We start from the raw sequence: 12,509 nt of genomic DNA, 5'->3' as shown, positions 1-12,509 counted from the left end.
TACTTTGTGAACATGTATAGCATGCGGAATACGTATAAGAAATTTCGCAGGAAAAGATAATAAATATTAACAAAATTTTATTGAAAAGAAGAAAAAGAGAAAAAAGAGAGATTATTTATTATTAATTTTTATAACAAATAAGAAAATCATGATTAATCATAAAACTAAACAGAAGAAAAGCTTAAAAATTTCAAACAATAAAATTTTCAAACTAGTCTCCAATATTTCTAAGTATTACATATATTATTTTAATTTCGAATAAAATCAATATTTGATAAATATCAATATTGCATTAAAGATTTCATTTTTATGTTGCTATTTTTACACTCATCTTGCTTTACGTTCCCACAAATCAAATGTGTTACAGCATACATATGTCAATGTGTGACAACATACACTGGCTAAAAATATATCAATGAGAAGGAGAATCCTCACACCTTAGCAAGGTGATCCTTCGGCAATACTATATATAAAAGGCGCCTCTTCAATTTTTCCATTTTATAAACAGCCACGATCAGCATCATGAATACTTTAGTAAGTCTTATGTACTTAATAAAATTAATAGAGAATTATTAATCCACACAATTATTCGCATTTTTATGATTTTTTTTATATTTTTCTGTATTTTTAATTTAAAGAATATCGGATTGTTCATAAAGCTAAAAGGAACTATCCTATGCACATGTAACTTGTAATATTTTTAGTCTCAGATTATTAAGTTTGAAACAAAATTAATATTATATGACTCAAATTAATATCATACATTGATTATAAGGAGTTACAATAGGAGTTAAGTATAATAATGTAAAACTTGAATTTTGAACATTTTTGAAATATTATTTGGGATATATATTTCAACTGTCTAATTCATTCAATCTTTCATCCTGGCTTAATCGTAGAATATTTTTTCCAGATCGCCATACTTTTCTGCGTGTCCGCAGTGTTTGCGCTTTCTCCACTGAAACCAGAGACAAAGACCAGCTTGACTTTGAATATTTACGGACCAAATTCGGACGGTTCGTACAACTATAATTACGAGACCGGAAACGGCATTCATGTGCAAGAAGAAGGTCAGATCGTGAAAACTGAAAATGGCAAAGAAGACATTGTTCATGTTCAGGGATCCTTCAGTTATCCTAATCCCGATGGCAAATCCGTTGCCCTGAGCTATGTCGCCGACGAAAACGGTTTCCAGCCTAAGGGTGATCATCTGCCGACGACGCCTAAGATCCCCTCCGGTATCCTAAAAGCTTTGGAATACATCGCCCAGCATCCCGAGGAGGACAACTTATAAAAGGTTTATTATTATGTTCAGATCGTTAATTATTCAAAATGTGTGAATTCAAAATTCTCATTAATTTATAATGTTGAAAATTAAGTTCATTGAAGTTACATGTTTATATCACAATCTTTATGTTTCATTTTCTAACATTTACATATATATCATACGAGTTTTGCATAAGATAAATTCCTTTCGCGTTGCGAAGAATGTCATTTCAGAATGCGAAATTAGTACTAATTAGTACTATTGTGTTAATTAAGAAATCCTGCAGCGCGTGCAAAGAATCATTGCGACGACAATGTTTATATTAAGTATTGCTCCTAGAGATGAAATAAAAATGCTGAAAATTTAGTTACGCGTTTTTATTCGATGGAGAGATTTTATTCATTCGATTTTATTGTGCCATAAACGCATCATGGATGTTTCGTTTATTAAAACATCAAATAGCTCGTGATTTGAATACATCGATGAAATGAATTCGGTTGGCTAGTTCGCGGATGACACGAAGCGATATTTAATAACGGGCCGCATGTGTAGATGACGTAATAATGAACGTGGCGAAATAGTGGGAGACTTTGACATAATTGTCAGCGCTATCAAACATATCTCGTAATACGCAAAATTTAGCGTCGTTTATATGTATATTTTTCAGCTACATTTTTAATTATTGCGTAATTTACTATTACTAAATTTTTCGAAGAGAATTTCTGCGAAAAATTTGCATCGAATTTTTTATTCGCATCGTGTATTTATTATTATACAATTACTGAATTATTCTGTTTAAAGATATCCTCGAAAATAGATTTTCGCAATTCCGGCTGAGAAATAGTACTCTCTGGGCGAGCAATATTCTAGGAACGGAGCACGTGCTAATCCAAAACGCGACACAATCTTCGTGTGGCACGTATCCTCGCGGATACACAAAAGCATGCGATTTAAATAAGATAAATGCGCGCATCTTACGGCGGGACGTGCCGTGAGTATAAAAACGAGAATTACGACATCGCATTAGCCGGTGTCCGTTACATTCAGAAGCTCGCTTATGCCACGTTCGAGGACAATGGTGCGTCTCGCGCCGAAAAAGGACGAGAGATGCCTGCGTATTAATAAATGTACTGTGTCGCAAAATCGCGTATCGATCTGGCAACGTAAGAGAGAGAAAGACAGAGAAAGAGAAAGAGAAAGACAGAGACTAGTGCTTCTACATTTGCATTAATAGAAACGTAAAATACGATGTTGTGTTAATTAAATGAGCGTCGCGCGATTACAAATTACTCGGGAGGAGGCGGTCCTTGAGATTAATTTATTCCTAAGGTATTTTCCATATTCAACGTGTATATCTCCGTGGTCGGAACGATTAAATCACTAGTTCGTCGGTGATGCCGCGCTTCAAGGAATAGCGTGGATAATAGTACGAAATTGCGCGGCGGGAAGATTCTCGTCTCTCTGTTACGTTAAATTGAAAATATTTTTCGCGCAAGACAAGCCTCTTCAATCTCGGACTCTGACGTCTCTTCTCTCGTAAATCACTCTGCCCCCGGGGCATATTTTAAGGAATCTACGTTGGACGGGAAAATGTGGCATTCGCTCCACCCAGTTTTTCTAATTCGGCTATTTAATAAATTTGTTTATTCCTATATTGCATTATATAGTATGCCGATTACTGATTTTGAAACAATAGTGAGAGAAATACACATATGGCCATATCTTGAATATAAATATATTACAATATGTTGCAAACACGATTAACGAAATAATATTCTTTTTTCTATAAATTCTTTTCATTAAATTTTTCTATAAATTCTTATCTCGTATTCTATGATCTGGCAAATCGAAATCGCCTACATCTCTACAAGCTTGTATCCCGTGATATCCGTACGGGAATCTGCATACGAGTCTCGCAATCAGGCCGGATGCAACGATTGAATGCACCTCGAAATATCTAATCGCTAGCCCGATCATCGTAGATCTCTCACGCTACCGCCACGAAATCACGCCTCGACCGAATTGCTACTTGCGATTGACAATTCTAGATACGTTGACTTTGATCGACATTTCGAATACCGAACGGTAACTTCAATTGCATCATGATTAATTGTCATGCATGTTTTCTGATATAAGGTAACTACTTCAGGAAGTAAATAAGATATTTTACTATACGTGATATGATATAATCGAGATAAATTACTTTAATAAAAAACTTTAAAAATTAATGAAACGATTTCGTTCAATCGACCTTTAATTCAACATTTCATTTTATCATTTCTCTCTCTTGCTTTCTATATATAGAACAAGACGACAATTATTCTTTAACAATCGTCGTTCGTGTGGAAATCACATTACTCAACTATCAAATATCTCATTGTAAGAGCCGTTTTCTTGTCGATAAATGTCTAGCACCGCCAATTAAATGCGCGAAATATCTCTACACAAATCTAAAGCCCGCCTCCGCGCGGACGGTAAATACAATAGTTGGCTGCATGTTCGAAAGATATGATCTGATCCCGATCATTCTCCGTGCACTACGTTCTCCTTCTCGCGTTTCATCGCAATTCGTGAGGTTCAGAGATCGAATTGCTGCGCAGGCGAAACGGTTTCAAAGATCGATCCAATAGCATCTCTTTTAGTAAATAACAAAGTAATGAATTCTAACTTTAAAAGCCTAAATCTTGAACAAATTATTATATAAAAACTTTTTTTGAAATTTAATTTAATTTAATTTTATATTTTAACTTAATTTTTTCTATTATGGATGTGTGATAAAAGAATAAGTTTTCTTGAATAATATCTTTTTTCGTTATTTATATTATTTTTTTATATAATCAAAAATTATTTTAATTTGAGAAAATTAATTGTATCTCTCTTTTCAGATTGCTTAACATAACAGGTATCCTCAAGATAATTTCGTTCGATATTCGTGAATAGTTTTAATTTCCAATGTTGAATCAAGCACTATGGTTATGCAACTAACATAATTAGACTATCAGATTCGATTACCAGTCTCGGTTCCTCCCAGGTACGCGCGTTCGTCATTTCTCTTTTGTTACATCGCACCCTCGCCAAGGAGAAAGTTTTCCTCGTCACGACATCGATCTCAGTGTGTTCTTTTGTGTTCGTTATAGATTTTTCGATGATCCCGATTGATTCTCATATCGGCCTGCGCGATCATGTAGTCACGATCGTGCGCTTAAGAAACAATAAATAACAAAATGATGATGGGATGAAAATGATGATGCCGATACTGTGTAGCACCAACAAGTCAAACATGTTTAAATAAAATGCACTTCAATTATTTTCGTTTATAGACTATAATTAGTAATTTTTTGTGCATATTACATATCATAACGTATCGCCGTGTCTTCATATGTAGTTTCTTGAACACCATGGACTCCTTTTTTTACATTTTGAAATATACAAGCTGTGAGAGAGATAAGTGTTGGGAGAACAAAATTCGCGTCAATTTCATATTTTTCTACTTCGGATTTATAATTCTTGCTTGAAATATGTTTCTTCATACGCATATATGGTAAAATAAAACTATATTAAAATAAGTTATATTTTAAAATAAATATTAAACAAAGGATCTTTGCACGATCTTAAAAAATGTAAAATGTTGGCGCTTTTATATCTTTATATTTTACATATTAGCAATGATAATTAATCGACAACAAATCTTTAATAGAGATTAAATTGGTTAGATATAGCGATTAAAATCAACAAAATGTTGATCCAATATTGACACAAAAATTGATAAGTTAAAAGAACCAATGAGCATCATGGGAAAGAAGCAGCAATAAAACTGAAAAGTTTCGAGAAAACTTTAATATATATTTGAGTATCAATTTAACACATACCTTTTTAAGAATGGATATAAATAAAATATTCTTTCTCTTAAATAATCTTTTTTTATTTATAACTGTAATTTGTGAAAAATACTAGTTTCATACATTTAATCATTTAAATGACCACATGGTGACATTTCGACATGAAATTATGTCGCTGATAAATTTCAGTTTCACAGTCTTTTACACCGAAAGCATTATGGAACGTGTTTCAATGCTCGTAAAGAATTACGAGCGTTAGATTTTTACATAGGAGTTTCGTCTCGACGTGATTAAACGAGACGATCCTCGCGCGCGCATCTCTTACAACATAATGTCATAGATCACGGATCGTTCGATTATTGTATGAATAATGAATCATGAATTATTCAGTCGTGAAAATAGAGAAAATACTGTAATTTTCGTCTTTTCCAATATTCCAATCCCGAAAAAATGATCGTAAGAAAATTGTATTTAATAAAGAAGTCTCTCGCTAATAATACAGGGTTTGTTTCAGAATTATCGACTTCAGATTTAATGACAGATTCCTTCGAGACGAATAAATTGATTGATAGCAATTATAATATATCAGATTTACAAAGGCTCGTCATTTTGATATTCTGAAAGTAATCTCTCGCTAATTATCGTGTGAACTTATTCTGGTGAACCAATGAAGAAGAGGCAACATGCGCGACGTATAAGAGTGTGTGGAAGGCGACCTTGACATATAAGTACATACCACGAACGTTCTAAGAGAGCGCCTGCCCGCAGGCGAGAAGACGTAACGTGTACACGCCGAATTCAATTTTACTTTCATCCCGCGCAAACGGAATGTTCTCCCAGAGGCAGGAGCGCGCGAAGATTCTGCGAAAATTACTTTGACAACTCGTGAGAGGCGAGACGACCCGCGACCGACTTTTAAGGTGTCCGATTAACATGAGAACACCGGCTGTTCCTTCCCCAGTATTTGCACGCCTTTTAAACCCCCGACGGTGGTCTGTTTGATATTCGTGAGACAGTACTGTTCTTCTCCGAGCGACACCCGCCTCGATACAAATCTGCACGACTGTCTCGGGCACATCTCAGAAACGTCAGAGAAATTATGGATATTTTGAAAAGGCCGACGAACAATTTTCTTACATAATTTTCTGAACGAAAAATGTTAAAGCTGTTAAACAAGTAATTACAAGTTTAAAACAACAAATCAATTTGCAATTATACCACCATTACTTCCGCCTCGCTGCTTCAAGACCTCGGGATTATTATTAGCATTATTGTTAGAGTAATTATGTTCAGCACGCGATGAGTCATTGAAACAATATTTTTAAATTATACCTTTGAGAAATAACATGAAAAGAAATAAAATAGACGTAAAATCCAATTATCAATTTACCTCAGGTTAAAGTAGAAATAACACGTAAAGAAATTCATTAATCATTCATAACAATATAATAAATACGTACATATCTATAACGTATTTAATAAATTTATTTCATGCAGTTACTCAGAATGATACCTTAAGACTCTATATTTGGATTACAAATAATAAGTTATAAAAAGAATTGTAACTCTTATAACGATATGACATATAATATTAATAACTAGCTTTTATTTTATTTCTCCAATATATAAAACTAATGCACATAATATTGTTGATAATATTAATATTTTTAATAACCTTATTTTTTATTTTTGATTACTTATAATAAAGATAAATAAATACATGGACATAATCATTATCAATAAAAATTTATCAACTTTGTTTTCAAAATAAAGTAGAAATTAATTAAACTTCAAAAAAATATAATTATTAATAAAAAACATAATTAAATTGACATTATAACTATATATGCTACTTGCGCTTCAAATATTTTATTCATAGTGACACTAAAGTGTCGTCCATAATTGCAACAACTAAGTGACAAGAAAGTAACCACTACATAACATACTGATAACTGATATTAAGTTTTTTTGTTAAATATCAACAATTGAAAAAAAGACATTATTATGATATATGATAGAAAGAATCATTGTGATATATGGGTATTTTTTTAAATACGTCTGCTATGTTTCAAAACAATATTATCGATTTATAGAGAAATTATTGTTGCAAAATCAATTCTCTGTTTACGATAAATTAAGCACATATATTTGTCTCCATTAAATAAGTAAATAAATATATATATATATATATATATATATATATATGTTGTTAAGTACAAAATTATATATATTACAAGATCCGTATTAAAATAATATTTTATAGCAATCAGACGTCTCGATGGATCCAGATCACAATGACTAAGGGCGAAGGATCTGCGAGGTTTCAAATGTGAGGAGATGCATCTCGCGCAAGAGACTCGAAATATCATCTGGCATAGGAACACGTTGCAATCCGCGGCCTTATAAGTATATAGCAACGATATAGCTACGGCGACTGGTTGTCGCAATATAGAGGCACGTCTCACACCGGCTGTTCCTAAGGCCGTGTCGAAAAGGAAAGGTTGCACGCGGATGCGCCTACCATTCGCGGCGCATCTTGAGGAATGCACGCTTGAATGAAAGCCGGCTACGTTGTAGGCTACGCGAAAGAAAAACGACGGAGAAAGACGAAATTGACAGAATGGAGCAAAGGAGATGACACGTGGAGCGAGCGTAGAGCCGAACGACTGCGTGAATGGATGAGGCAAACATTCGCACGAGGAGAGAATCGCAATTGGTTTTTATACGAAACGAAACAAGAGTCTCTAGTGTTCACGCTTGTATCATATATTTAGATTTCAAATAAAACTAGCTGATTCTTATTTATCGTCGATATCCCTCACATAAAATATACATAATATTTGTCGAAATATTATCTTAATTATTTTAGGTAAAAATAATATTTATCAAATATTGATTGTTAAAAAATTATTGTTGAAACTAGAGTTTCTGGAATAACTTGTATATTTTTTCTTTGAACCTGCGAAGGACATTTCTCTGGTCACAATACAAATTATCCGCTTACGTTCATGCAGAAGAAACCAAGTGCCTGGCGCCGAAGTGGCTGCGTTTATCGTTGACATTTCGAGTAATGATCAATAACTTCGTGCACCGTTGTTAGTTTCGTGAGCTTGTCGGCAGGTTTGTTCGTGCGAAAAACGCGGCGCCGGAAATCGACAGGTCAACAGGACCGGTTTGCTCGATTAATATAACGGAGACAGACCCGATCTCATAAATCAAATTAAACATAAAATAATTTTCGTATATGACATTTTCTAGCATATTATATTTTATATTGAAAAAAAAAAAATATATATATATATTTTCTTGCATAAAGAATATGTTCAAGCTAGCTTTATGATTTACACGATTGGTACAGCCTGAAATTTCTAAATCGATATTTTTAATCCTGATCACATAAATATAGAAATTATATGCGAGAAAGATTTGCATTTCCCGACTGGTTAGGAAAACGCAGTTAATGTCAATTTAATTATATTGTTTGTAAAGATCGCGAAAAATGATTATGCGTGTACTTTACTGATTGCGTGGAATACATATCAGCATCAAATGAGCACATGTGCATGCAGAGTATAAGCGCGTAAATGGCCAATAGTGACGCAATTATATTTGATCATTCTGTACATTCTTGTGTCTGTGTTCTTTTTTTCTCTCTCTCTTTCGCTAGAAGACGAGATAATGCTCGAAGGATTACATCAGTGGTCGTTGTTGTATGTTCAAGTATTATACGCTTACGTATATACATATAATAACCTTTCGGATATGCGCATACACATATAGCTAAGTTTTCGATATTTCAGGCATCATTTAGTGAAATCCTTGCGTAAGTTTAGAGTATACAAAGTATATTATTACATGCTGAATGACTGACGCGAAAGTGCACGATGTTACTCAAGTATCTAAAATATTTATAATATTTTAATGATGCGTTTAAAAAATTCTTGTGAGAAATGTCACAATTATTGTCAAAAACAAAATTTTCAATTAGAATTATTTTCAAATAAAATTCTTAATTAGAATTATTTATCATTGATTATTCCACTGACTATGTTATTTTACAGAATTATATCTCAATTTGTAAATATATCAATTGCAAACATACTTCAATGCATAAAAAGAATAAGAAGGTTATGAAAATAATATATACTTTGCTAAAATATCATAAAACAAATTTCTCAGAAAATTGAACAATATCTTTTTTTAATTTATGAAAATATTAGATTTCTAAAATACAATTAATTAGCTGAAATAATTATATTCAAAAATTCGAGAAAATTATATTTAGTTTGCACTAGTAAAGTATTAAAAAAAAGATTCAACGCTTAATTTAATATATATAGAGGTGATTTTTCAGCGCGAAATTGTCGACCAAAAAGGAGGAGAAAAGAGTGAATCACGCGATAACGAGACACATGTGCGGCTCGAACGTCTTTTAATCATCAATTAAAATATTTGGCAAGAGTACCCATTTGACGAGAACATATATTCGACAGTGTCCATCGTCGTTATGAAAATCGATCCTTGCATAGGCCCTGGCAGCATTCGATATTACATCAACACGCAATTCGTTTTGTAATTTTAAAAGTTTACTGTAGAGAAATCTTATTGCGTTAAATAATCAAATATAAATAAATTATAAAATAATTTCTTTAGAAATTCAAGATCGAATATAATTTTCACTTTTAGATGTAGAAAACTAAATTTATAAAATTTTTCATAGAACAAAAAAATGATTTATTTAACTCTCCAATATTATTATATTATTTTAATTTCTAATATAAAAATTGTATGTGTGAAGCGGTAGATACCTTATATTAGAAAACTTCGCTGAAAGTATTTGAATCACGGTCGCCAGGATGATGTACCTTATAAGCCACGATTCAGAGATCTTACGAAAAGATCCCGGAGACATTAATCTTAAAAACGCAATCTATTACGGTACGACCGACGAGAATCAGGGACGCGATACGAGACCGGGGCATTTTTTAAAGTAACGAAATGTTACGGTACAACTTTCTCATTATCACGTTCGTCATATGGGGAAATGGCGATTATATTATAAAATTACAATCAGCACGATGGGGAGAGGGATGGGAAGAACAGCCAGCGGCGATACATCCGTATCGGGATGGTGCTCGATCTGTCAAGTGAATAAAAAATGAGAGATATCGAGAAGTGCATCGTCCGCGATGTTGGTCAGCGAAGCGACATATTGCTCGAGAAGTCGCAATTGCAGGTTTTGCCAACTATAAATACTTCATGTTGATGATGAGTAATGAGACATATTGCATATTCGAGGAAGGTACAAGTACGTGGAAATATAAAAGTTGATAGTTTATCATCTAAATAAAGCATTAATTTATAATATTCATAATATATTGTTCGTGTGGGTGGTTGTAAGTTTTATATTCATATTACAATTTCCATAATAACACAAGTTTTCTTTAGAATAAATGTACGTAATAAATACCACATATAGAATTTCTCTTTCTTTTTTCTTTTTCTATAAAGCGACATGGTATGACGACTCGAAAGACTAATGTACGCGTTAACAAGCGATTAGATAAAGTGGCAAATGTTACTCAGAAATATAAAAAATTAATGATGCGATGAGCGTGAACTTGATGATAAAAAACTTTTATTGCATTAACGACATGCATAATCGTATGAGATGTCGCAGTGTCTCTTTGAAAATTTTCTTCGGGGTGTAACCTCTTGAAGAGAGATGTACTCGTAAATCGCAAGATAGCAAACGTTACCCAGTTAGCCGCTTTCACGACTGATATTTATTCGCACATCCTTTGTGGCTGCCTCCGCACCGCGGTCGTGTTATGTAATACAGCTAATTAAAAGCCCAAACGCGCAAACTTTCCCCTATATTCGCCAGACGGTCGTCTCGTGATCGACCAGATAGCGACCCGTTCAATCCGTTCCTTTTCAATTAATATCTCTTATGCTTCAAACGCTTATTGCACAAAAGATCTTGGGTTCGTGGCTAAAAATATAGTGATTCCTATACAAAATAAAAAATTAACTAATCTTTTTATTAATAAAACAAGACGAAACACAATTTTTTTTCAAAATATTCTTTTAAAATATTTATACTATTCTCTCATATCTAATACTTTATTAAATTTTCTATAATATGCAATATTGTTAATATTGTTAGAGAAATTTTTAAATTTAATTTTTAAAATTAATTAAAAAGTATATTAAATTCTCTTTTCTCTCATATTTCTCTTAATAAAATCTTAAAATTGCAATCAACAACTTTGATTTTAATGTGTATCTATTATTGATTATAATGTGTAACTATTTTCGTAGCATAATTATGTGTGTGTTGAATAATCTCTACATAATATTTTGTGAATATTACATTACCGTGAAAATATCGCGTTATAAATTACTGTACTTACTGAACCGACATTTCATTATCATCCGCGGTACGTTAAAATATTCAATGAACAAGAGACGCCGTTTTAGCATTTATCATGTCAAACGTCCTCGACTTTCAAGAGAAACACACACACGCCTTCCTAGTTTCCTTCCCTTCCTTCGATTAACGAATTATTTTAAATTAATTGTGGTTTTTCATGCATTTTAAAGCGGCGTGTAAATGCAAATGCGCACTCGAGAAAATCATTCGGAAATATCGATGACGTGACTTTGTGAATCACGCAGGTACACGACGCGGTGCTACACGGTGAGCAGCTGGCATTTCTAGAGACATGGGAAAATTTATTGTCGCGCTACGTGCTTCTTACATTTCCCGTAAAAGAAGAAAACTAACGCCTATCGAGGCATTATTCACTGTTCCCCCGACGGATTCTGTCTAATGTTACATCGGTATACTTCGCCGGTAATGTCCACGATCAATAATCGTACGGAGAAAATGGACGGTCTTCACCCCACTTTTCCAAAGTAGTTCTTCTCTTCGAAGAAGAGAAAAAGGGATTGTCCGACGTAAGCTGCTACTTTAATTAACGTAATTAATTTCAACAATATTTCCATGACTTTATTGGAATTGAGGAGCTTGATTGTTGCACAGAGCCTCATGTTACATCATATCCCTAGATTAACTTTTCAAAATGCTTAATCTCGCTGTATCTTTTGATAGCCGTATTTTTTTTATAAAGACAAATATAAACAAGGGATTATGCGGAGAAATTAACATAGTTGATCAAGGATACTGACAATCTCAAACATCCCAATGGAATAGCATTGATTATTAATTACATGCGCATGTTAGGTACATGCATAATCCCCGTGCAGCTTCCGGCACATGCATCGCTTTAAATCAGCCGTATCGGGCCGTATATATCATGTTATGCAATAAGAAAGGAGTTGATATCGCGCATTACGTACGATGTTTTGCATCAAAAATTTAAAAAAACCTATTTTGC

The 12,509-nt window shown here is 33.2% G+C and overlaps 1 protein-coding gene across 3 annotated transcripts; it reads left to right on the top strand.

Moving 5' to 3' along the window:
* Positions 1–446: 446 nt before the first annotated feature.
* On the top strand, positions 447–7,874 carry LOC105249564 (larval cuticle protein LCP-17). Of its 3 annotated transcripts, none has more exons than XM_011255124.3 (3): positions 447–534; positions 914–1,297; positions 7,370–7,874. In XM_011255124.3, the coding sequence occupies exons 1-2, from the start codon at positions 523–525 to the stop codon at positions 1,292–1,294; spliced, it is 393 nt and encodes a 130-aa protein (XP_011253426.1). In that variant the 5' UTR covers positions 447–522; the 3' UTR covers positions 1,295–1,297; positions 7,370–7,874. The 3 variants fall into 3 exon arrangements, with proteins under 3 accessions (XP_011253426.1, XP_025270411.1, XP_011253425.1); XM_025414626.1 differs by lacking the exon at positions 7,370–7,874 and adding an exon at positions 4,153–4,169; XM_011255123.2 differs by lacking the exon at positions 7,370–7,874 and having other exon boundaries at positions 914–1,875.
* Positions 7,875–12,509: the final 4,635 nt, after the last annotated feature.

The sequence above is a fragment of the Camponotus floridanus genome, unplaced genomic scaffold (genome assembly GCF_003227725.1).
Source record: "Camponotus floridanus strain SB8 unplaced genomic scaffold, Cflo_v7.5 scaffold112, whole genome shotgun sequence".
NCBI lineage: Eukaryota > Metazoa > Arthropoda > Insecta > Hymenoptera > Formicidae > Camponotus > Camponotus floridanus.
This window is presented reverse-complemented; position numbering and strand designations above follow the sequence as displayed.